The sequence below is a fragment of the Dendropsophus ebraccatus genome, chromosome 2, assembly GCF_027789765.1.
Source record: "Dendropsophus ebraccatus isolate aDenEbr1 chromosome 2, aDenEbr1.pat, whole genome shotgun sequence".
In the NCBI taxonomy this organism is placed as follows: Eukaryota; Metazoa; Chordata; class Amphibia; order Anura; family Hylidae; genus Dendropsophus; species Dendropsophus ebraccatus.
In genome coordinates, this window is record NC_091455.1 from 212,689,395 (window position 1) to 212,714,357 (window position 24,963).

Sequence of the window (24,963 nt, forward strand, 5' to 3'; positions counted from 1 at the left end):
CCTGACATGGACAGAGGTGGCAGCAGAGAGCACTTTGTCAGTCTGGACAGAATACAACACTTCCTGCAGGACATACAGCAGCTGATAAGTACTGGAAGACTGGAGATTTTTTTTAAATAGAAGTAAATTTCTTCTATTTAAAACTTTCTGAAACCAGTTGATTTAAAAAGAAAATATTTTCGCTGAGTACCCAATGGATTAGCAATGGCTGAGACTGATGGCCAAGATCATAAGGATGAAGGGATCATGTCAACGCTCACTGCTCCTCCCTTCAACTTCCTGACCCCCCTCCCCCTGTCAGGTATGATAGATTTTAACTCCTCAGTCATAAGGATTAGTCGCTGCCACCCTGCCCTTCATGATGGATACTATGTATGGATGATGGCTGCGGCATGTAAGGGGTAAATGGCCGGGAGCAGAGGATACCGCACATACACGTCAGTACAACGTCCGTCCATATACTTACAGGGACTCTGTGGCGACCACTCTCTGGGACAGGCCGTACAGGGTGTTACTCTCGGTCAGGACCACCATGTGGCTGAGGTGCGGGCAGGGGACCTTCTCTTTCCTCTCTTCTCCAGGGGCCAGAGACCCCACATTCTCACCGCCCACTTCCTACAATGAAATAATCCATCATTATAGGGTTTGTTATAATGTCAGGTATTTGTATTCAGTCCCATACGAGGCGCTGATGGCGGAGCGCAGGCTGATTGCAGTAAGTGGCGGCGGATTCATGTAAGAGACACTTCTCCACGGAGGAGACGCCAGGTGTAAGTATCTGACCCGCGTCTCCTCTAAGTGCCCTCCAAGTGGGAGCAATGATTGTGTTTATCGACTCCAGGCTATACTTCGAGGGCCGATCTCGCACAAAGCAGCATCAAATACAGAAATATCACTGAAATACTCACTGCTCCCCCTGCAACAACGCTTAAAGGGGAACTCCACCCCCACACAACATGTCTGTCTCCATAGCATTACACTTATGTGTGGTTTTATCCATCAGACTGAAAGATTAAGGGTGCGTGATGCATCTAGGGCAACTGGGGCCGGTGCGGGATGACGGAGGCATCTGGGGCCGGTGCGGGATGACGGAGGCATCTGGGGCCGGTGCGGGATGACGGAGGCATCTGGGGCCGGTGCGGGATGACGGAGGCATCTGGGGCCGGTGCGGGATCACGGAGGCATCTGGGGCCGGTGCGGGATCACGGAGGCATCTGGGGCCGGTGCGGGATGAGGGAGGCGTCTGGGGCCGGTGCGGGATGACGGAGGCATCTGGGGCCGGTGCGGGATCACGGAGGCATCTGGGGCCCGTGCGGGATGACGGAGGCATCTGGGGCCGGTGCGGGATGACGGAGGCATCTGGGGCCCGTGCGGGATGACGGAGGCATCTGGGGCCGGTGCGGGATGACGGAGGCATCTGGGGCCGGTGCGGGATGACGGAGGCACCTGGGGCCGGTGCGGGATGACGGAGGCATCTGGGGCCGGTGCGGGATGACGGAGGCGTCTGGGGCCGGTGCGGGATCACAGAGGCATCTGGGGCCGGTGCGGGATGACGGAGGCATATATAGTGGTCACACTATTGTCATTGCTGTGGTAACATAAGTAGCAGCGTGTCCTGTCCCCCCACAATAAGGAGACCAGGGACATCTGCCCCATACACCCCCAGTACGGACTCTTAGTGACGTGGATCACCGGATACCACAGTATAATATAACACTCACCACATCGATCAGACTTTCCTGAATCCTGTTCAATGTCGTCCGCAGTCGGCTGCTGCTGAGGCCGAGTCCGGTGGATTCATACTGCGAGTAGAAGACCAAGTATAAGTGATTCCGGACTCACAGAGCATTGCACTACAGGGGGTCCATAACAGTAACCCCCCCCCCCCCCCGACACTGGAAGTGGTAAGATCACTGGATTATAAACTGGGGGTGGAGGGCTCCTATATGAGACCCCGATCCCAGCCCATACACTGGGGTATAAGCTGGGGGTGGGGGGTTCCTGTATGAGACCCCGATCCCAGCCCATACACTGGGATATAAGCTGGGGGTGGGGGGTTCCTGTATGAGACCCCGATCCCGGCCCATACACTGGGATATAAGCTGGGGGTGGGGGGTTCCTGTATGAGACCCCGATCCCGGCCCATACACTGGGGTATAAACTGGGGGGGCTCCTCTATGAGACCCTGATCCCGGCCCATACACTGGGGTATAAACTGGGGGGGCTCCTCTATGAGACCCTGATCCCGGTCCATACACTGGGGTAAGCGGGGTTCCCCTGAGGTCCTCTGCTGGTTCACTACATATGAATACACATCATAGAGGAGATGGATGACTGGCGGTGACTATTACTCCACTCACCGCATCATTTCTCCCAAAAAACATGTACACGGCATAAAGGTAATAGTCGAAAAGCTGCGACATGCAGTGAATGACATCGAAGGCGATGGGCTTCAGGATGGTCATCATCTGCAGGTATTTCCCTGGACAAAGAGAAAAAAAGCATGAAAAATATGATACGGTAGTAGTACTTTATAGTCAGACAGGTATCACTGCACTGTACGTAGCTATGGCGGCAATGAGTGACAGCATCAGCTGCTGTATGTCCTGCAGGAAGTGGTGTATTCTCTCCAGTCTAACACAGTGCTCTCTGCTGCCACCTCTGTCCATGTCAGGAACTGTCCAGAGCAGGAGAGGCTTTCTATGGGGATTTGTTGCTGCTCTGGACAGTTCCTGACATGGACAGAGGTGGCAGCAGAGAGCACTGTGTCAGACTGGAGAGAATACACCACTTCCTGCAGGACATACAGCAGCTGATAAGTACAGATTGACTGGAAATTTTTAAATAACTTTCTGACACCAATTAATCTGATTTGTTTCCCCGCAGGAGTGCCCCTTTACTATTACTTTCCCACTGTGACATATCAGAAGTTCCAAGAATTGGGATCCCCACCAATTGGTAAAACAAGGCGTTCAGCGCGCTCACATCTGCGGACCATCTTCTGATATGACAGGTTGGAAGTTTCTATGGTGACAGGGATCCTTTAAGGGGGAATTATAGAGATGACATTTATGGGGAGCCGCCATTGTCTCCATCCTTAGAGGGTAAATCCCCGACACCGACTGAATGATGGCGACATTTACCTCTGACCTGAGGGGAATTCTCCAGAAAGTTCTTATACGCAGGAGACTTACACGGCAGGTATCGGTCACTGACTGGTTTAATGCATCTGTATAGCACCGACATAATCCGCAGCGCTGTACATATTTATAGATGCTGAAGATGGCGGCTCTGATTATTGTTCGTCAATAACACTTGCACAGGAGAAGCCACATCAGGAGAAGGTTTAATAACATTCAATATGGGGACAATTGCTCATAAAACTTTACATTTTGGGTCTACTACAATACCCAGAATGCATTGTTTTCCTTAAGCTCTAACATCACAGCCATCCCACCCAGACTACTCCCCTCCCACAGCAGAACATCGCTGCAGACTGCAGACTGCCTCTCCACACAGCAGGGAAGCAGAAACTGCTGTATTCATTCCCAGTCTGCTCCTCTGCCTGTGGCATTGCTCAGCACAAGGCAGCATGCTGTACCCACTCCTCATTCTTCCCTTAATCTCCCAATAAAGACATAAAAATATGTATATATGTATATGCCTGCTGAAGGAGCTAGTCAGAGGTGGTGACATCACTCAGGGGGCGGGGATAGAGACAAGATCCACGCAAGCCTCCTGAGACATTATGTACTGCTTTCATTTTCAACTTACTGTCAGGGGGAAATCAGGCAAAGACACATTGTAGCCAGGACTATTAGCTATAACACTATATTAGTAAGTTACCAGTACTTCTCAGCTGCTGTATGTCCTGCAGGAAGTGGTGTATTTTCTCCAGTCTGACACAGTGCTCTCTGCTGCCACCTCTGTCCATGTCAGGAACTGTCCAGAGCAGCAGCAAATCTCCATAGAAAACCTCTCCTGCTCCAGACAGTTCCTGACATGGACAGAGGTGGCAGCAGAGAGCACTGTGTCACACTGGAGAGAACTCTTCCTTCTTGTCTGTTTGCAGTGGGATGCGTGTATCCTGTTAGCCGCACTAGGCATGAGGAGGTTAATGAACTGACAGCAAATCAGAAAAACAATTAATTCCACAAGCAAACAGCAATAAACATGGCCGCCAATATACCCCTCCCCCCCTATAATTATACAGCTCGTCCCCAGTAATAACCGTAACAGGATCAAACACTATTTCCAATCTTCCAATTTAATTCTTAGCGTGACAGCGCCTGTATACATCACCTGCCCGTCACATCACATACGCCGGACATGAGTTAATAAGACGAGTGGTCGGATATAAGTGGTCGGAGATAATGAGTGCCGCTTACTCACCCACCAGCCGGATCACGTTCAGTGTAGTGTTGGTCAGGATGGGCGCGTTCACCTTGTTCAGGCTGTAATCGGATCTCTTCCGACTCCTCAGGGTCTCTCTAGAAATGCTTCAAGACAAGATGGCGGTTAGGAAAGCTTAAATGAACAGCTGAGGAGTACACGGGCTCGTCTTCAGGAGCGCAGGGGTCCGCAAGACGTGCTACCCTAGATACACAGCTAAAAATAACCTATAAAATTACACATGACACACCGACGGGTTTCACACTATTATAGTTCTTATTCATGGTTGCCACAAATGAGAACTGTTATGATTTAAAACATGTCGGAGACCTGAGGCGTTCACATGACGGTGAGCTGACCTGTGCATTATGTGCTTGTACCATATAGTCATACTCACACCCTCTGTATATCTGGGCACTAGTCATACTCACACCCTCTGTATATCTGGGCACTAGTCATACTCACACGCTCTGTATATCTGGGCACCTCTGTATATCTGGACACTAGTCATACTCACACGCTCTGTATATCTGGACACTAGTCATACTCACACCCTTTGTATATCTGGGTAATAGTCATACTCACACCCTCTGTATATCTGGGCACTAGTCATACTCACACGCTCTGTATATCTGGACACTAGTCATACTCACACCCTCTGTCTATCTGGGCACTAGTCATACTCACACCCTCTGTATATCTGGGCACTAGTCATACTCACACCCTCTGTATATCTGGGCACTAGTCATACTCACACGCTCTGTGTATCTGGACACTAGTCATACTCACACGCTCTGTATATCTGGGCACTAGTCATACTCACACCCTCTGTATATCTGGGCACTAGTCATACTCACACCCTCTGTATATCTGGGCACTAGTCATACTCACACCCTCTGTATATCTGGGCACTAGTCATACTCACACCCTCTGTATATCTGGACACTAGTCATACTCACACCCTCTGTATATCTGGACACTAGTCATACTCACACCCTCTGTCTATGTGGGCACTAGTCATACTCACACCCTCTGTATATCTGGGTAATAGTCATACTCACACCCTCTGTATATCTGGACACTAGTCATACTCACACGCTCTGTATATCTGGGCACTAGTCATACTCACACCCTCTGTATATCTGGGCACTAGTCATACTCACACCCTCTGTATATCTGGACACTAAGTCATACTCACACGCTCTGTATATCTGGGCACTAGTCATACTCACACCCTCTGTATATCTGGGTAATAGTCATACTCACACCCTCTGTATATCTGGACACTAGTCATACTCACACGCTCTGTATATCTGGACATTAGTCATACTCACACCCTCTGTATATCTGGACACTAGTCATACTCACACCCTCTGTATATCTGGGCACTAGTCATACTCACACCCTCTGTATATCTGGGTAATAGTCATACTCACACCCTCTGTATATCTGGACACTAGTCATACTCACACCCTCTGTATATCTGGGCACTAGTCATACTCACACCCTCTGTATATCTGGACACTAGTCATACTCACACCCTCTGTATATCTGGGTAATAGTCATACTCACACGCTCTGTATATTCAGTAGCAGACGGCAAATGATCAAATAGGTTGTATACAGGGTTGGAGAAAATGGTCTTCAGTGCAGCGAAATGCAGAAACACGCCATAACAGGGCTACTCCGAGGAATTATTTCAACTTTAAAATCTTCTGGTGTTGGAAAGTTATACAGATTTGTAATTTAGTTTTTTTTTTATTCAAGTCTTTCAGTACTTATCAGCTGCTGTATGTCCTGCAGGAAGTGGTGTATTTTCTTTGACACAGTGTTCTCTGCTGCCACCTCTGTCCGTGTCAGGAACTGTCCAAAGCAGGAGAGGTTTTCTATGGGGATTTGCTACTGCTCTGGACAGTTCCTGACATGGACAGAGGTGGCAGCAGAGAGCACTGTGTCAGACTGGACAAAATACACCACTTCCTGCAGGACATACAGCAGCTGATAAATACTGAAGATTTTAAACAGAAGTAAATGACATATTCATTTAACTTTCTGACACCAGTTGATTTAAAAGAAAAAAAAAATCACCGGAGTTCCCCTTGAAAAACCATTTGATGCCATGTTTCTATTACATTAGGATCCCTCTATACCTGATACCAGACTGACCATTCCTGTGTCACACATGTACAGCGCCCCCCACATCACAGGCTGCTCTCACCTTTTTGATGGTACGTCTCCGGTCTGCTCATCCACATAATCTCTCTTCAGTTCTTCGGGGACATCGCTGTCGCTGTCGTACTCCTGATAAGCGCTTTTCTCCAGCTCGTCGGATTCGTACTGGGAGGGAAGACGTTCCCATTGTTTATGTTACACATCACCTGTCTATGGAAGACCCCATCCCTGCTCACCCGGAGCAACACAAACATCAACCAACCCGGTTACCCCCCCCCCTATAATGTGGCCACCATGGCGGGAACCCCGACTGCTGCACAGACACATACACTTATATATAATCTGGAGGAGACATAGAGCTCTGCCAGGACTCCGTATACTGGAGGAGAGAGGGATATAACAAAGAGTACATCTATCTATCTATCTATCTCCTATCTATCATCTATCTATCATCTATCTATCTATCTCCTATCTATCATCTATCTATCTATCTATCTCCTATCTATCTATCTATCTATCTATCTATCTCCTATCTATCTATCTATCTATCCATCTCCTATCTATTATCTATCTATCTATCTCCTATCTATCTATCTATCTATCTATCTATCTATCTATCTATCTATCTATCTCCTATCTATCTCCTATCTATCTCCTATCTATCTCCTATCTATCTCCTATCTATCTCCTATCTATCTCCTATCTATCTCCTATCTATCTCCTATCTATCTCCTATCTATCTCCTATCTATCTCCTATCTATCTCCTATCTATCTCCTATCTATCTCCTATCTATCTCCTATCTATCTCCTATCTATCTCCTATCTATCTCCTATCTATCTATCTATCTCCTATCTCCTATCTATCTATCTATCTATCTATCTATCTATCTATCTATCTATCTATCTTCTATCTCCTATCTATCTATCTATCTCCTATCTATCTATCTATCTATCTATCTATCTCCTATCTATCTATCTATCTATCTCCTATCTATCTATCTCCTATCTATCTATCTATCTATCTATCATCTATCTCCTATCTATCTATCTATCTATCTATCTATCTATCTATCTATCTATCTATCATCTATCTTCTATCTATCTATTGTTAGGGTGAAACTTAGAATAAATCTATCTATCTATCTATCTCCTATCTATCTCCTATCTATCTATCTATCTCCTATCTATCTCCTATCTATCTATCTCCTATCTATCTCCTATCTATCTCCTATCTATCTATCTATCTATCTATCTATCTATCTATCTCCTATCTATCTATCTATCTATCTATCTATCTCCTATCTATCTATCTATCTATCTATCTATCTATCTATCTATCTATCTATCTCCTATCTATCTATCTATCATCTATCTATCTATCTATCTATCTATCTATCTATCTATCTCCTATCTATCTCCTATCTATCTCCTATCTATCTCCTATCTATCTCCTATCTATCTCCTATCTATCTCCTATCTATCTCCTATCTATCTCCTATCTATCTATCTATCTCCTATCTCCTATCTATCTATCTATCTATCTATCTATCTATCTATCTATCTTCTATCTCCTATCTATCTATCTATCTCCTATCTATCTATCTATCTATCTCCTATCTATCTATCTATCTATCTCCTATCTATCTATCTCCTATCTATCTATCTATCTATCTATCATCTATCTCCTATCTATCTATCTATCTATCTATCTATCTATCTATCTATCTATCATCTATCTTCTATCTATCTATTGTTAGGGTGAAACTTAGAATAAATCTATCTATCTATCTATCTCCTATCTATCTCCTATCTATCTATCTATCTCCTATCTATCTCCTATCTATCTATCTCCTATCTATCTCCTATCTATCTCCTATCTATCTATCTATCTATCTATCTATCTATCTATCTATCTATCTCCTATCTATCTATCTATCTATCTATCTCCTATCTATCTATCTATCTATCTATCTATCTATCTATCTATCTATCTCCTATCTATCTATCTATCATCTATCTATCTATCTATCTATCTATCTATCTATCATCTATCTCCTATCTATCTATCTCCTATCTATCTATCTATCTATCTATCTATCTATCTCCTATCTATCTATCTATCTATCTATCTATCTATCTATCATCTATCTTCTATCTTCTATCTATCTATTGTTAGGGTGAGACTTAGAATAAATCTATCTATCTATCTCCTATCTATCTATCTATTGAAGCAAAAAGAATGCTGTGATTTACTACTACAATAAATTTACTTTGATTCACCCGAATCTACAGAGTGCTGTGGGATTTCCTGATATATCTATCTATCTATCTCCTATCTATCTATCTATCTATCTATCTATCTATCTATCTCCTATCTATCTCCTATCTATCTATCTATCTCCTATCTATCTATCTATCTCCTATCTCCTATCTATCTATCTCCTATCTATCTATCTATCTATCTATCTCCTATCTCCTATCTATCTATCTATCTATCTCCTATCTATCTATCTATCTCCTATCTATCTCCTATCTATCTCCTATCTATCTCCTATCTATCTATCTATCTATCTCCTATCTATCTATCTCTCTCCTATCTATCTATCTATCTATCTATCATCTTTCTATCTATCTATCTATCTATCTATCGATAGATAGATGATAGATAGATGATAGATAGATGATAGATAGGAGATAGATAGGAGAGAGATAGATAATAGATAGATGATAGATAGATAAATAGATAGATAGGAGATAGATAGATAGATAGATAGATAGATAGATAGCAGATAGATAAATAGATAGATAGGAGATAGATAGATAGATAGGAGATAGATAGATAGGAGATAGATAGATAGATAGATAGATAGATAGATAGATAGATAGATAGATAGATAGGAGATAGATAGATAGATAGATAGATAGATAGATAGCAGATAGATAAATAGATAGATAGGAGATAGATAGATAGATAGGAGATAGATAGATAGATAGGAGATAGATAGATAGATAGATAGATAGATAGATAGATAGATAGATAGATAGGAGATAGATAGATAGATAGATAAAGATGGACTAGACACCCCTTGGCTTCCCCGCCCCCCAGTCTGACCAGTGTACCTCCAGCGTCTCTTACCCCATTTGCAGCCAGAACATCCTCAGTTTCATCGTCTTTTAGTACAGATTGTATCTCAAAGGGATTCCCCCCGCTGGTGTACTGCTCGAACAGGGAGACAGCGGACGGATCAGCGGAGGTGGCCTGCTTACTGGGCGACATGGACGGAGAGCGAGATTGTCCCAAACACTTAAATTCCTGTGGGTCGGGGAGAGAAGACATTATTACTGATGCCAGTCATTGTATATAAGGAGGAGTGGGTGCAGCCAGTGTATTACCCGTTACCAAAATACATTGTAAAAACATTGTAGATACACTTATCCTGAGCGAAAGCTTGTAAATATACTCCAGAGCAGCATTCACAATTCTGCAGATTTCAACGCATTCCATGCAAGCTGAACTGCTGATCAGAGCTTGCACTATGATTATACAGGATGTAACTCAGGATCAGTAATATAATGTATTTACACAGTGACCCCACCAGCAGAATAGTGAGTGCAGCTCTGGAGTATAATACAGGATGTAACTCAGGATCAGTAATGTAATGTATGTACACAGTGACCCCACCAGCAGAATAGTGAGTGCAGCTCTGGAGTATAAAACAGGATGTAACTCAGGATCAGTATAGGTTCAGCAATGAAATGTATGTACACAGTGACCTCCCCAGCAGAATAGTGAGTGCAGCTCTGGATAACAACTGGACAGGTAATGTAAAGCAATACAGGATGAAGTTTCACATTCTATATAGATAATCTGCATATATATATATATATATATATATACATACACACTACAAATTGACATGGAAAGATCTAGAGAGTTCCATAGTTATATAACAGTAGAAGCTAGTCTGCCAATTGTCTCAGCACGCTCCTGCATTAGCATTTTATATGTGAGTGCTGAGGCTGCTCTGTATACACTGGGGATATTTCTTTTACATTGTGAAATAAGAGTCTGTAACAATAGTCGTCACTGAGCCATTCATCTCTATGGAACAGCCGAACAGTAAATTACAGGCACATAATCGTCCTCTAACTACACCGCAACTAATATCCTGATAGAAAGAAGCAGCAGGAAAACCATAGAAAATAATCACAGAAAGATTATACTACATGATAGAGAACATTATTAGCAGTATTATAGTAGTATATTCTTGTATATAGGAGCAGTATTATAGTAGTTATATTCCTGTATATAGGAGCAGTATTATAGTAGTTATATTCTTGTATATAGGAGCAGTATTATAGTAGTTATATTCCTGTATATAGGAGCAGTATTATAGTAGTTATATCCCTGTATATAGGAGCAGTATTATAGTAGTTATATCCCTGTATATAGGAGCAGTATTATAGTAGTTATATTCCTGTATATAGGAGCAGTATTATAGTAGTTATATTCCTGTATATAGGAGCAGTATTATAGTAGTTATATTCTTGTATATAGGAGCAGTATTATAGTAGTTATATTCCTGTATATAGGAGCAGTATTATAGTAGTTATATTCCTGTATATAGGGAGCAGTATTATAGTAGTTATATTCTTGTATATAGGAGCAGTATTATAGTAGTTATATTCTTGTATATAGGAGCAGTATTATAGTAGTTATATTCTTGTATATAGGAGCAGTACAATAGTAGTATATTCTTGTATATAGGAGCAGCATTATAGTAGTTATATTCTTGTATATAGGAGCAGTATTATAGTAGTTATATTCCTGTATATAGGAGCAGTATTATAGTAGTTATATACCTGTATATAGGAGCAGTATTATAGTAGTTATATTCCTGTATATAGGAGCAGTATTATAGTAGTTATATTCCTGTATATAGGAGCGGTATTATAGTAGTTATATCCCTGTATATAGGAGCAGTATTATAGTAGTTATATCCCTGTATATAGGAGCAGTATTATAGTAGTTATATTCCTGTATATAGGAGCAGTATTATAGTAGTTATACACGAACTGGAGAGAGTGGAACGGCTGCACATCCCATCTATGGCTGATACTAATGCCGCTAGGCCTATATTAAAATCAACACCAGAGTGTCTGTATATGAATTGATCAAGCCATATTGCCCCGTGTACCACCGCGCAGGTCCTCTGGTCCACACGGGTCCCTACGCTACCTCCACACCGTGTCGGTCAGCGACCGCCAACCCCGCAAAGCGTGCACATGCAGGGAAGGGAGGCCATGGGACGGCCCTGCAACCCCAATGTCACAGTCACATAGTAGTAATATTCTTGTATATAGGGGGCAGTATTATAGTAGTTATATTCCTGTTAATAGGAGCAGTATTATAGTAGTTATATTCCTGTATATAGGAGCAGTATTATAGTAGTTATAGTCTTGTATATAGAAGCAGTATTATAGTAGTTATATTCTTGTATATAGGAGCAGTATTATAGTAGTTATATTCCTGTATATAGGAGCAGTATTATAGTAGTTATATTCCTGTATATAGAAGCAGTATTATAGTAGTTATATTCCTGTATATAGGAGCAGTATTATTATAGTAGTTACACTACCGTTCAAAAGTTTGGGGTCACATTGAAAAGTCCTTATTTTTGAAGGAAAAGCACTGTACTTTTCAATGAAGATAACTTTAAACAAATCCCCTCTATACATTGCTAATGTGGTAAATGACTATTCTAGCTGCAAATGTCTGGTTTTTGGTGCAATATCTACATAGGTGTATAGAGGCCCATTTCCAGTAACTATCACTCCAGTCTTCTAATGGTACAATGTGATTGCTCATTGGCTCAGAAGGCTAAGTGATGATTAGAAAACCCTTGTGCAATCATGTTCACACATCTGAAATCAGTCTAGCTTGTTACAGAAGCTACAAAACTGACCTTCCTTTGAGCAGATTGTGTTTCTGGAGCATCACATTTGTGGGGTCAATTAAACGCTCAAAATGGCCAGAAAAAAGAGAACTTTCATCTGAAACTCGACAGTCTATTCTTGTTCTTAGAAATGAAGGCTATTCCATGCGAGAAATTGCTAAGAAAATGAAGATTTCCTACAACGGTGTGTACTACTCCCTTCAGAGGACAGCACAAACAGGCTCTAACCAGAGTAGAAAAAGAAGTAGGAGGCCGCGTTGCACAACTAAGCAAGAAGATAAGCACATTAGAGTCTCTAGTTTGAGAAACAGACGCCTCACATGTCCCCAACTGGCATCTTCATTACACAGTCCCCGCAAAACACCAGTGTCACCATCTACAATGCAGAGGCGGCTGCAGGATTTTGGGCTTCAGGGCAGAGTGGCAAAGAAAAAGCCATATCTGAGACTGGCTAATAAAAGAAAAAGATTAAGATGGGCAAAAGAACACAGACATTGGACAGAGGAAGACTGGAAAAAAGTGTTGTGGACGATGGATGAATCCAAGTTTGAGGTGTTTGGATGACAAAGAAGAACGTTTGTGAGACGCAGTAGAAATGAGAAGATGCTGGAAGAATGCCTGACGCCATCTGTTATACATGGTGGAGGTCATGTGATGGTCTGGGGTTGGTGCTGGTAAGGTGGGAGATTTGTACAGGGTAAAAGGGATTGTGAATAAGGAAGGCCATCACTCTGCACCGCCATGCCATACCCAGTGGGCAGCGCTTGGTTGGAGCCAATTTCATCCTACAACAGGACAATGACCCTAAACACACCTCCAAATTGTGCAAGAACTATTTCCAGCAGAAGCAGCAGCTGGTATTCTATCATAGGGAATGGAGTGGCCAGCGCAGTCACCAGATCACCTCCCCATTGTGGGAGCAGCTGGACCGTATGGTACGCCAGAAGTGCCCATCCAACCAATCCAACTTGTGGGAGCTGCTTCTAGAAGCGTGGGGGGCAATTTCTCCAGCTTACCCCAACAGATTAATAGCTAGAATGCCAAAGGTGTGCAATGCTGGAATTGCTGCAAAAGGAGGATTCTGGGACGGAAGCAAAGTGTGATGGAAGAACAATGTTATTTCACATACAAATCATTATTTCTAACCTTGTCAATGTCTTGTCTCTATTTTCTATTCATTTCACAACGTATGGTGGTAAAGAAGTGGGACTTTTCATGGAAAACACAAAATTTTTGGGTGACCCCAAACTTTTGAAAGGTAGTGTATATTCTTGTATATAGGGGGCAGTATTATAGTAGATAATAGGTATATTTTTACCATGAGGGGCAGTAGTTTAGTCTTTGAATATGCTGCAGCATTGTATGTAATAGTGTTATGCTGTATATTACTCCTGACATTTACATAAACATATTAGGTTATCACATATTTTTCTTGAATAGCTCACTGAATCTTCTTTTAATATGCTGATTTTGTTTTGCAGCATGTACCAGGGTGACAGTGTACTATCCATTATCACAACAGCCCCTCGCTCTAATTTCTTTCACTTTTTTTCAATCAGAGGGCCATGACCAATATGATGCAGAAATCATTACAGCGGCCGTCAATGTGTCAGAAGTCCAACCCGGCCATTAATCGTTAATATTCTAAGAAAGCAGGGAAACAGTCTGTTAGCTCGGAGTAGGAAGACGCAGAGACAAGATCCTGTTATTCCTCCTCCTGACGGCTAATGTGTTTTCCAGAGTTGCTAGCTCCTCTAAGGATTTTGCAATCGGCCACCTGCCCGTCAATGGATCAGAATCCATGTCAGAAACTGTCCAGAAAATATATTTTTCTATGGGGATATGCTACTCTTCTGGGCAGTTCCTGACATGGACAGAGGTGGCAGCAGAGAGCACTGTGTCAGACTGGAGAGAATACACCTCTTCCTGCAGGACATACAGCAGCTGATAAGTACTGGAAGACTGGAGATTTTTTAAATAGAAGTTACAAATCTATATAACTTTCTGAAACCAGTTGATTTAAAAGAAAAAGATTAAATACTAAGAAAAAAGGGAAGGGGAAATATAGACTGGAAAAGTTCTGGTTGACAAAAAACAAGGAGGTGCCAACCTGGCCTGGACCAGTCTATATGCAAAAAATGGGTTGGACCAGGTAGAAGGCCAGGGAAGCCAAATAGATTGTACTTGTTATAATTGTGGCTTGTTGTCTAACAGGAGGGATTCCATGTGGAACCTGTCTTTTTGCAGTGCACAATAGGGCTTCTTACCCTGAAAAAGGAAATATAAGTTTTATTTTAATCCTTCACTCCAGCGCTGAGAAGTTTTATACAAATGAAGCCATCAAGCTCATGGGGTGTTTCCCTGAGCTGCTAAAGCCCAGCAATGTTCAGCCGGTAAATCTACATAGAGTGGGGAAATATGCAAGCAGTTGGGAGAGAAAGAGACGAACATTGCTGGGCTTTTGTAGCCCAGAAAACAATCCATGAGCTTTATGTCTTCATACGCATATAGATTCTTGACATTTCACATCTTACTGTATATAGGATTTCTTGGTGGTCTCTCCCCTCAAAAATGCATGTTATTGTTGGTGGACAGTGCTATCTGGGTGGAGCTTTACTGCCATTGTGCCTCATCTCCACGCCTACATCAGAGCTGTAGGCCTGCCCCTCTGGGATGCCATCACCACATAGGCCCCACCCCTTTGTGACCTCATCTTAATGGCTTAGCCTGGAGGCCTAGGCCCTGCCCCTCTTACATGCAACACACTTATTGAAATCCTTCTTTAGATGATCACTTTTCATGATGTCACAGAGGGGTGGGGCCTAGGCGCAGATTATGTAGGGCCTATAGCATTGATGTAGGCGGGGACAAGGAGCACAATGGCAGTAAAGCCCCACCCAGATGGCACTGTCCACCAACAATAACATGCATTTTTAAGTGGAGAGACCGCCAAGAAATCATTTATATGGTAAGATACGAAATGTCCAGAATATAAGCTTAAAAAAGTGCTGAGATCTCCTGAGGGGGGGACTTTATAATTTTAAGCTTATACCTCAGCGCTGGACCGATGGATTGAGATAAGAGCTATATCTTTTGATTCAGGGCGAGGTCAACTTTAAGGATAGGGAATTACAGTACAAGCCACATTTAGAAAGAGTCTATATTTCAAGGGGCCAGGGAGGAAGGAAAGTAGGGCAATTTGTGGAGTGGGCTACAACAACTCCCATAGCCTCAGCACCATTTAAAAAAACTGTGAATGAGACCAGTCCGGCCAAACATCTAGCATGGTTCTGACATCTTAATAATCTTCAGGTTCTCAGGAATGAGTATTTTATTCAGGAATAATTGCTAAGGCTGGGTTCACACTAAGTTTTTTTCATCTGTTTTTCCAAAACCGGATGCGTTTGTGTACATCAGTTTTGATCCGTTTTTCTATTGAGTTCCACTATAAAAAAAAAAAAAAAAAAAAAAAAAACAGATCAAAACGCATCCCTTTATTAGCATACACAAAAATATAGTCGACCACGTTTTTGTGTATGCTAAAAAAAACCCAGATGCGTTGTGATCCCTTTTTTAGGCTATGTTCACACTTTGTAAGAGACCGGCCGTTCCGTGACCTGGCCGATTCACGGAACGGCCGGTCTCTGCAAAGATCATCCCGGCTGGTACTTAAGTACCGGCTGGATGATCATTATGGTCGTAGTGTTCTGATGCGGGCCCAAGCGGGCCCACATCAAAACTCCGCATAGGACACAATAAAGCAAGCGGCCGGAGCTGCTTGCCTCATTGTGTGAACTGATATGGGTTTCTACGGCCGCAATTCACTGACATGTCACTTATTTGCGGCACCGCATGGGATCCCGGCCGGAGCGCATACGATGTGTATATGCTCTGGCCGGGATCCCATAGGAAATAAGGCAGTGTCTCACAGTGCCGATGGCAACAGCGGCCGTACTTTTACGCTGTGTGAACATAGCCTTATATAATGGAAGTCAATAGAAAAACGGATGCAAATGGATGCTCACAAATTCATTTTGAATTCATCTTTCTTTCTTTTTTTTTTTGCATAAAACAGATGAAAAAAACAGATTTCAAAAACACAGTGTGAACCCAGCCTAAGGGCCCTATGCTATGCTACAACTATAGCCCCTATCCTGTGCTACAACTACAACTCCCATCATGCAATCATAAAAGCTGCAGTTTTGCCACAGCTGGAGAGTCTAGAGATCACTACAACGAGACAAAAAGTACCCCCCCCCCCCTTTTATTCCAGACACTTACATGGAGCTGTAAGATGCTAAAACTGGACTTGACCGGGCAAAGTTCCCAAGTCTCATTTTCAAGGAACATTCGGAGTTCTTCTAGACGGGTTCTAAAAATAAAAAAAAAAATTAATTATTCATCTGCACTAAAAGGTACAAAACAGGGTAAAGGTTCATGCAGGGCCGGAGCCTTCAGCGTAACACGTCGGGGAGAGGCTATGAATTAATTATCGGCCCCATAGACGCGGCTGGAGAAGCGCCATCAGGTATTCAGGGGCCGCGCCTCAAGAGTAAGGGCCCTATTCCACCGGACGATTATCGTTCACATAATCATTAACGATTAACGATCTCAAACGACCGCTATTGCAAAAGACCTGAAAACGTTCACTCATTTCCATGGAACGATAATCGTTACTTATGATCGTATTTGCGATCGTTTTTTCTTCGTTATTTCTTCGCTATTGCGTTCGTATCTACTGCGAACGATGTCTTATTCAATGCAAACGATTTGCGAACGAGCAACGATAAAAATAGGTCCAGGTCTTGATCGATCAACGATTTCTCGTTCGGTCGTTAATCATTAACTTCATTTCAACCAAACGATTATCGTTTAGATTCGAACGATTTAACGATAATCTGAACGATTATTGTCCGGTGGAATAGGGCCCTTAAACAACGCAGTGATTTTACGTTCGGCAAATGCACTTCACCTGGCAAATAACAAAGCATTAACCTGTGTGAGCCGTGCAGACTATACCCCCCCCCCTGTGCAGACGCTGCTCACAAACCATTCAGATTAAGCAGATCTACAGTCTCCGGACCGACCGCTCAGCAGATACTGCAGCTTATGACGCTGTCAAATCAGAAGAGGATAATTTCGGGTCCGAGCACGTAATGACATTCATCGCCGGAGTGTTTCTGTGCACACAAAAGAGGTGCCGACGAATTTGCCAAAAATCTAAAATCGCGTCCCAGAGACTTCACCGAGCGCCACTTAATAACAACTTCACAGGAGACGAGTAATTACAGCAAATTAACAGGGGAATCAGTGATTGTAATAGATCTAACGAGGGACGCGATGATTGTCTGGATTAGTAAAAAGCTCTGGATTTTTGTTTTCTCTATAAACAGCGCCATCCTTAGGTTGTGTCTGGTATAGCAATCACCTGAATCAGCTGCAATACCAGATACCAGGTCATTATGGAGAAACACGGCCAGTCAGATGGATCCAGATCTCTGTGGAGAAACATGGCTGGTCAGATGGATCCAGATCTCTGTGCAGAAACATGGCCGGTCAGATGGATCCAGATCTCTGTGGAGAAACATGGCTGGTCAGATGGATCCAGATCTCTGTGGAGAAACATGGCTGGTCAGATGGATCCAGATCTCTGTGCAGAAACTTGGCCGGTCAGATGGATCCAGATCTCTGTGGAGAAACATGGCTGGTCAGATGGATCCAGATCTCTGTGCAGAAACTTGGCCGGTCAGATGGATCCAGATCTCTGTGGAGAAACATGGCTGGTCAGATGGATCCAGATCTCTGTGGAGAAACATGGCCGGTCAGATGGATCCAGATCTCTCTGGAGAAACATGGCCGGTCAGATGGATCCGGATCTCTGTGCAGAAACATGGTTGGCCAGATGGATCTAGATCTCTATGCAGAAACATGGTTGGCCAGATGGATCTAGATCTCTATGCAGAAACATGGTTGGCCAGATGGATCTAGATCTCTGTGCAGAAACATGGTTGGCCAAATGGATCCAGATCTCTGTTGAGAAACATGGCAGGTCAGCTGGATCTGGATCTCTGTGCAGAAACATGGCCGGTCAGCTGGATCCAGATCTCTGGAGAGAAACATGGCCGGTCACATGGATCTAGATCTCTATAGAGAAACATGGCCGGTCAGATGGATCCAGATCTCTGTGCAGAAACATGGCCGGTCAGATGGATCAAGATCTCTATGGAGAAACATGGCCGGTCAGATGGATCTAGATCTCTGGAGAGAAACATGGCCGGTCAGATGGATCCAGATCTCTGTGGAGAAACATGGCCGGTCAGATGGATCCAGATCTCTATAGAGAAACACGGCCGGTCAGATGGATCCGGATCTCTGTGCAGAAACATGGCCGGTCAGATGGATCCAGATCTCTATGGAGAAACATGGCCGGTCAGATGGATCCAGATCTCTATGGAGAAACATGGTTGGCCAGATGGATCTAGATCTCTATGGAGAAACATGGCCGGTCAGATGGATCTAGATCTCTGGAGAGAAACATGGCCGGTCAGATGTATCTAGATCTCTGGAGAGAAACATGACCGGTCACATGGATCCAGATCTCTTTGGAGAAACACGGTTGGTCAGATCCAGATCTCTATAGAGAAACACGGCCAGTCAGATGGATCCAGATCTCTAAAGAGAAACATGGCCGGTCAGATGGATCCAGATCTCTGCGGCACCATACTGATGGAAGGGTCAGAATTTGGCACAAGCAGCATGAATCAGCCAGCTCTTCCGGTCAGGTGTGACCAGTCCAAGCTGGGGGAGGGGGATGCTTTCTCGGTGCCCCCTGGCTCCTCTGATACCTGTGGATGGGCCTCTGGACAGTAGGATGTATATAAGCATTGTGGCCAAACAAGATAATCCCTTTCTGGCAGCAGTTTCCCCTATGGCAGGTGGAGACTGTCAGCAGGACAATCCACTATCCACATGACAGAACCTGAAACCGAGCTTTCCCTTCCGGCCTTCGGCTCGCAGGATGTGGACATTGATGTAAATGTTGGTTTGCATCCATCCTCGGCACAGGTTACCCGGCTGGTAATGATGGAATAACACCCGTCTGATACAAGGTATAAGGCTCACCTGTGATAGTTCTTAAAGTAATTCACACTTTGCTTCCTGATGGATTCTTGTAAAACCTCAGACTTGCTGCCACAGAACTCCTCCCCGACCTGCATGAGCCTGGACGGAGACACAAGAGCCATGAGTCCACATTCATATAATATATATATATACATATATATATATATATATATATATATATATACAATCAAGGGATTTACATTATTCCTGCTAATAGAGGGGTTAATGTCATTAGCCCTGGTGGTCTACAGTAGTGTCCCCTTCCCTGGTGGCCTAAAGTAGAAGAGGAGTTTCTTATTAATTAAAGATGAGCACACAAATCCCCATAGAAAACCTCTCCTGCTCTGGACAGTTCCTGACATGGACAGAGGTGGCAGCAGAGAGCACTGTGCCAGACTGGAAAGAATACACCACTTCCTGCAGGACATACAGCAGCTGATAAATACTGGAAGACTGGAGATTTTTTTAATAGAAGTAAATTACAAATCTATAGAACTTTCTGAAATCAGTTAATTTGAAAGAAAGTTGTTTTTTTTTGGTGGGATGTTGACCGATAATCCAATGACGCGGATCATTGTGCTTTAGCCACTTGGTGGCCCAAAATCCCCCCCCACCCCACACATCTGATATGGGCCTAACACGTCCATGTCCAGGCATGATGGGAATTGTAGCTTTATTAGAGCTGGAGGGCCTGAGTATGACAGCTGTGCTATACATCATCACAGATTTCCCCTTTAAGACCTCACCTCTTAGTCTGTAACCTACCTGCTGACTATATCCAGCACTACAATGAAGTCGTCATATTTAAAGTTGGACATGTCCGTTCCCAGAAGATACGTCTTGACTTTGAGCTGAACGTCCTGAAAAACACAGCATAGCCCATATATTAGCGTGATGTAGCAGAGTGGACGTTCTTCTCGCTCGGGCGCCCGGCACGCACAATATGTTTGAGGAGGTTCATCCTGACAGACTGTCTCTTCCTATTGTACAGACAGCGGCAAACAATGAGCGGGAAGAGGAAATCGGAGCGGGACTTCGAGGATTTCTTCTCCCAGGCGTTATTGGAAGAGAAGGAAACGAGGCTCCCAAGAATTAACCCCTTAATGGCTGAGCCTCCCTGCAGGCGTCTATGGGCTGTGCACAAAAAATATTAAAGGGGTTATCCAGCGCTAAAAAAACATGGCCACCTTCCCCCCTACTGTTGTCTCCAGGTCAGGTGCAGTTTGCAATTAAGCTCCATTTACTTCAACGGAACGGAGTTTCAAAACCTGCACCCAAACTGGAGACAACAGTAGGGGGAAAGTGGCCATGTTTTTGTAGCGCTGGATAATCCCTTTGGGGCTGGGTTCACACTACGTATATTTCAGTCAGTATTGTGGTCCTCATATTGCAACCAAAACCAGGAGTGGATTAAAAACACAGAAAGGATCAGTTCACACAATCTTGAAATTGAGTGGATGGCCGTCATATAACAGTAAATAACGGCCATTATTTCAATATAACAGCCGTTGTTATATTATATTATTTCAAAATAACAGCAAATATTTGCCATTAAATGACGGCCATCCACTCAATTTCAACTTTATGTGAACAGAGCCTTTCTGTGTTTTTAATCCACTCCTGGTTTTGGTTTCAATATGAGGACCACAATACTGACTGAAATATACGCAGTGTGAACCCAGCCCCCCTCTGTAAGATTTGACAGAACATCCACTGAATTATAATAATATCACAAAACACAATGCTGGGTCCAGATTCTGCTGTTATAAACTTGCTATGACATGCTCAGCAGTCTGTCCTTGTCGCACATGCTCAGCAGTCAGTCCTTGTCGCACATGCTCAGCAGTCAGTCCTGGTCGCACATGCTTAGCAGTCAGTCCTGGTCGCACATGCTTAGCAGTCAGTCCTGGTCACACATGCTCAGCAGTCAGTCCTGGTCGCACATGCTCAGCAGTCTGTCCTTGTCGCACATGCTCAGCAGTCAGTCCCGGTCGCACATGCTCAGCAGTCAGTCACACATGATCAGCAGTCTGTCCTTGTCGCACATGCTCAGCAGTCAGTCCTGGTCACACATGCTCAGCAGTCAGTCCTGGTCACACATGCTCAGCAGTCAGTCCTGGTTGCCCATGCTCAGCAGTCAGTCCTGGTCGCACATGCTCAGCAGTCAGTTCTATTAGCACATGCTCAGTAGTCAGTCCTTTTCACACATGCTCAGCAGTCAGTGCTGGTCGCACATGCTTAGCAGTCAGTCCTGGTCACATATACCTGGTAAATCATGAATTAAAACTCAGACTACACAGGGTTTGTTTGTAGTCTGTAACCATGGAGACAGATAAGTCTTCATAGGAGATTTTACATTAAGACTAGAGATAGGCGCAACTGGAGTCCCATTGTATGGCATTTGAATACTGGTGGCTGAAGAAGTTGGATACAGCCCTAGGGAGGCCTGGGAAACATGGATACAACCATGGGCCATAGGCTTTATACATGTTTTCCAGGACTCTGTAGGGCCACATCCAACTTCTTCAGCCACCGGTAGTCTAATGCTGAACAATCGGGCTGGAGCATGCTTGAGTTGCGTTCGTTTTGAATAGACAGGCTTACAGACTCTGGAGGTTATCAATACATTCATTCACTGGCAGCAAGCAGACATCTTAGAATTATAAGAAAGCTGAACACATGGTATAGTAAGAAGCTGGAATAAATCTGCTTTATTCCTATAAAATGCCTTCGAGGACCTGAGCATCGCTATCGAGTCCTGCACAGAACATCTGTTATCTCCAAACACTTCCCCGACAGCAGTGACAGCCGCTCAGCAGGGGACGCCTCAATGGCAGCCGACTACATTAGGGAGATTACCGCCGCTGCCGCCATCATCAGCTATTTCCACCTGCCAAGATTCATCTTCACATCAAGTGAAAGCTGCGATTTTTAACTGTACAAAACCCATAAAATCCAGAAATCCCGGCTCTAAGACATCCCGGCTTCTCAGGAGAAAAAAAAAAATTAAAATTTTGGTGGAGCTGCAGGAATATGGAAGACTTGCTGCCAGAATCCAGCCGATTATAAAGGATCCCGGTAGAGGGACGACCAGTGATTGGCTGATGTTTTTCCCCATTGTTTGGGTTCGGACTCCAGATTAGTAGGTCTGGTCGCAAATCTTGGTAAGGCAACGTTTTATTTCATCCGTTTTTGCAACAAAAAAAAAAAACAGCTGGAAAAACAAGCATTTGTGTACATCTCTTTTGATCTGTTCTTCCATTAAAAAAAAAAACGTATCGCAGCGCGTTTTTATCCGTTTTTTTTTTTATTATTATAATGGAAGTCAATGGAAAAATAGATCAAAACAGATGAACACAAATGCAAAAATGGATGAAAAAAAACGTAGCGAGATCCCGGCCGAGATGGTAAAAGGGAACGAAAGGAAATTACCTGCCATATGCGCGTCAATCCGTGCTCTAATTTCTTTTTTATATAATTTCGATCAAAATTGTTCTCCTCTGTAGCGGACGCACTGCTGCTGCTGTCTAAAATAGAAAGAAAAAACTACTGAGGCCGTTATAAATAAACCATTAAATTCAATAAATATCCCATCCAGCTTCCTATCACCAATAGACAGCATACCCACCAAAGGTGAAAGGTCATGCACACCATTATGTCATCTGTTCATGCCAGCGGGTTTCACAAAACTACTAGATTCTACAAGAGTTGTTTTTAATAAAACCAGTCTGTGTATGTGTGTGCATGTATGATGGTGCAGCAGAGCTGTGGGTCTTTTGTGCAGCACAGTTGTGTAATGTTTGTGTGTATGTTAGTGCAGCAGAGCTGTGCAACACAGCTGCGCGTACATGTGGATCTAGCAGAGCTGTTCATGTATGTCAGTGCACCAGATGTTTGTGTATGTAGCTGAGCTATGTATGTGGATGCGGCAGAGCTGTGTATGCACAGTATATTGGAGCTACTCATAAGACTGCTGCTTAGATTAGAACATTAATAAAGATAGCAGCGTCTGCTTTTACACTCCTTACTATGTTGTAGTAAAACCTTTAGAACCTTTAACGTGGAGTAAATGCAGTTGAGTGTAAATATTGCCCCCACCCGGTCAGTACATAGTTTAGTGCAGAGGTACTCAACAACTTTTAGTGAAGGGCCACTTACCGGGGTCTATTGTGAGGTGAAGGTCCGAGCTGAACATCAGTAGTAAACATGTTGCGCTCCCCCAGTAGTATATAGCCCCCCTGTTGCTCCCCCAGTAGTATATAGACCCCTGTGTGCTCCCCTAGTAGTATATAGTCCCCCTGTGCGCTCCCCCAGTAGTTTATAGTCCCCCTGTGAGCTGCCCCAGTAGTATACACAGTCCAGGGCCTAGTGTTAAGACTGCCCCCGGTCAGTCCACATTCTAGTGTAAACACTGTCCCCAGTCAGTCCACAGTCTAGTGCAGGGGTCCTCAACTGGCAGACCTCGGAGGCCAGCTGTCCGGACCCCTGGTCAGACCTCCTAACCGCCCCGGATCTGGTCCACAGACCTCAGTGTACGCTGCCGGCCTGAACTTCCGGGAAGTACAGGCCGGCGGTGTACACGGAGGTCACGTGTGCGCTCTGCTGGGGAATCCCCGGGACATCCCCAGAGAGCGCGTATCAGCCGGGGGCCGGACCGACAGGAGAAGAGAGGAAGACGGCGCAGCGGGGGAGCGAGATGCTAGGTGAGTTGTGGGTTGTTTGTTTTCTTTTGTCTGGGGGCCATCTATAAGGGGAGAGCGCACAGGGGGACTATATACTACAGGGGGGAGCTCACAGGGGGGCTATATACTACTGGGGGGAGCTCACAGGGGGCTATATACTACAGGGGGAGAGCACAGGGGGCTATATACTACAGGGGAGAACACAGGGGGCTATATACTACAGGGGGAGAGCACAGGGGGCTATATACTACATGGAAACCTCACAGGGGGGCTATATACTACTGGGGGGAGCTCACAGGGGGGCTATATACCACTGGGGGGAGCTCACAGGGGGGGCTATATACTACTGGGGGGAGCTCACAGGGGGCTATATACTACATGGGGAGCTCACAGGGGGGCTATATATTACTGGGGGGAGCACACAGGGGGGCTATATACTACAGGGGAAGAGCACAGGGGGCTATATACTACTGCAGAGACCTCACAGGGGGCTCTATACTACAGGGAGAGAGCACAGGGGGGCTATATATTACTGGTGGGAGCTCACAGGGGGCTATATACTACTGGGGGGAGCTCACAGGGGGGCTATATACTATTGGGGGGAGCTCACAGGGGGCTATATACTACTGGGGGACAGC

At 44.2% G+C, this 24,963-nt stretch overlaps 1 protein-coding gene across 1 annotated transcript in view; it reads right to left on the minus strand.

Annotated features, from left to right (window-relative positions):
- Positions 1–24,963, minus strand: part of VPS50 (VPS50 subunit of EARP/GARPII complex) — a 119,411-nt gene that overhangs the window by 13,265 nt on the left and 81,183 nt on the right. Inside the window, exons 14-23 of the mRNA XM_069959417.1 lie at positions 23,076–23,170; positions 20,409–20,503; positions 19,644–19,742; positions 16,803–16,893; positions 9,701–9,877; positions 6,610–6,728; positions 4,393–4,499; positions 2,361–2,482; positions 1,722–1,802; positions 467–615 (exon numbers count right to left, since the gene is read on the minus strand). Of these exons, the coding sequence (XP_069815518.1) occupies positions 467–615; positions 1,722–1,802; positions 2,361–2,482; positions 4,393–4,499; positions 6,610–6,728; positions 9,701–9,877; positions 16,803–16,893; positions 19,644–19,742; positions 20,409–20,503; positions 23,076–23,170 (1,135 nt within the window). The remainder of the gene's footprint in view (positions 1–466; positions 616–1,721; positions 1,803–2,360; positions 2,483–4,392; positions 4,500–6,609; positions 6,729–9,700; positions 9,878–16,802; positions 16,894–19,643; positions 19,743–20,408; positions 20,504–23,075; positions 23,171–24,963) is intronic.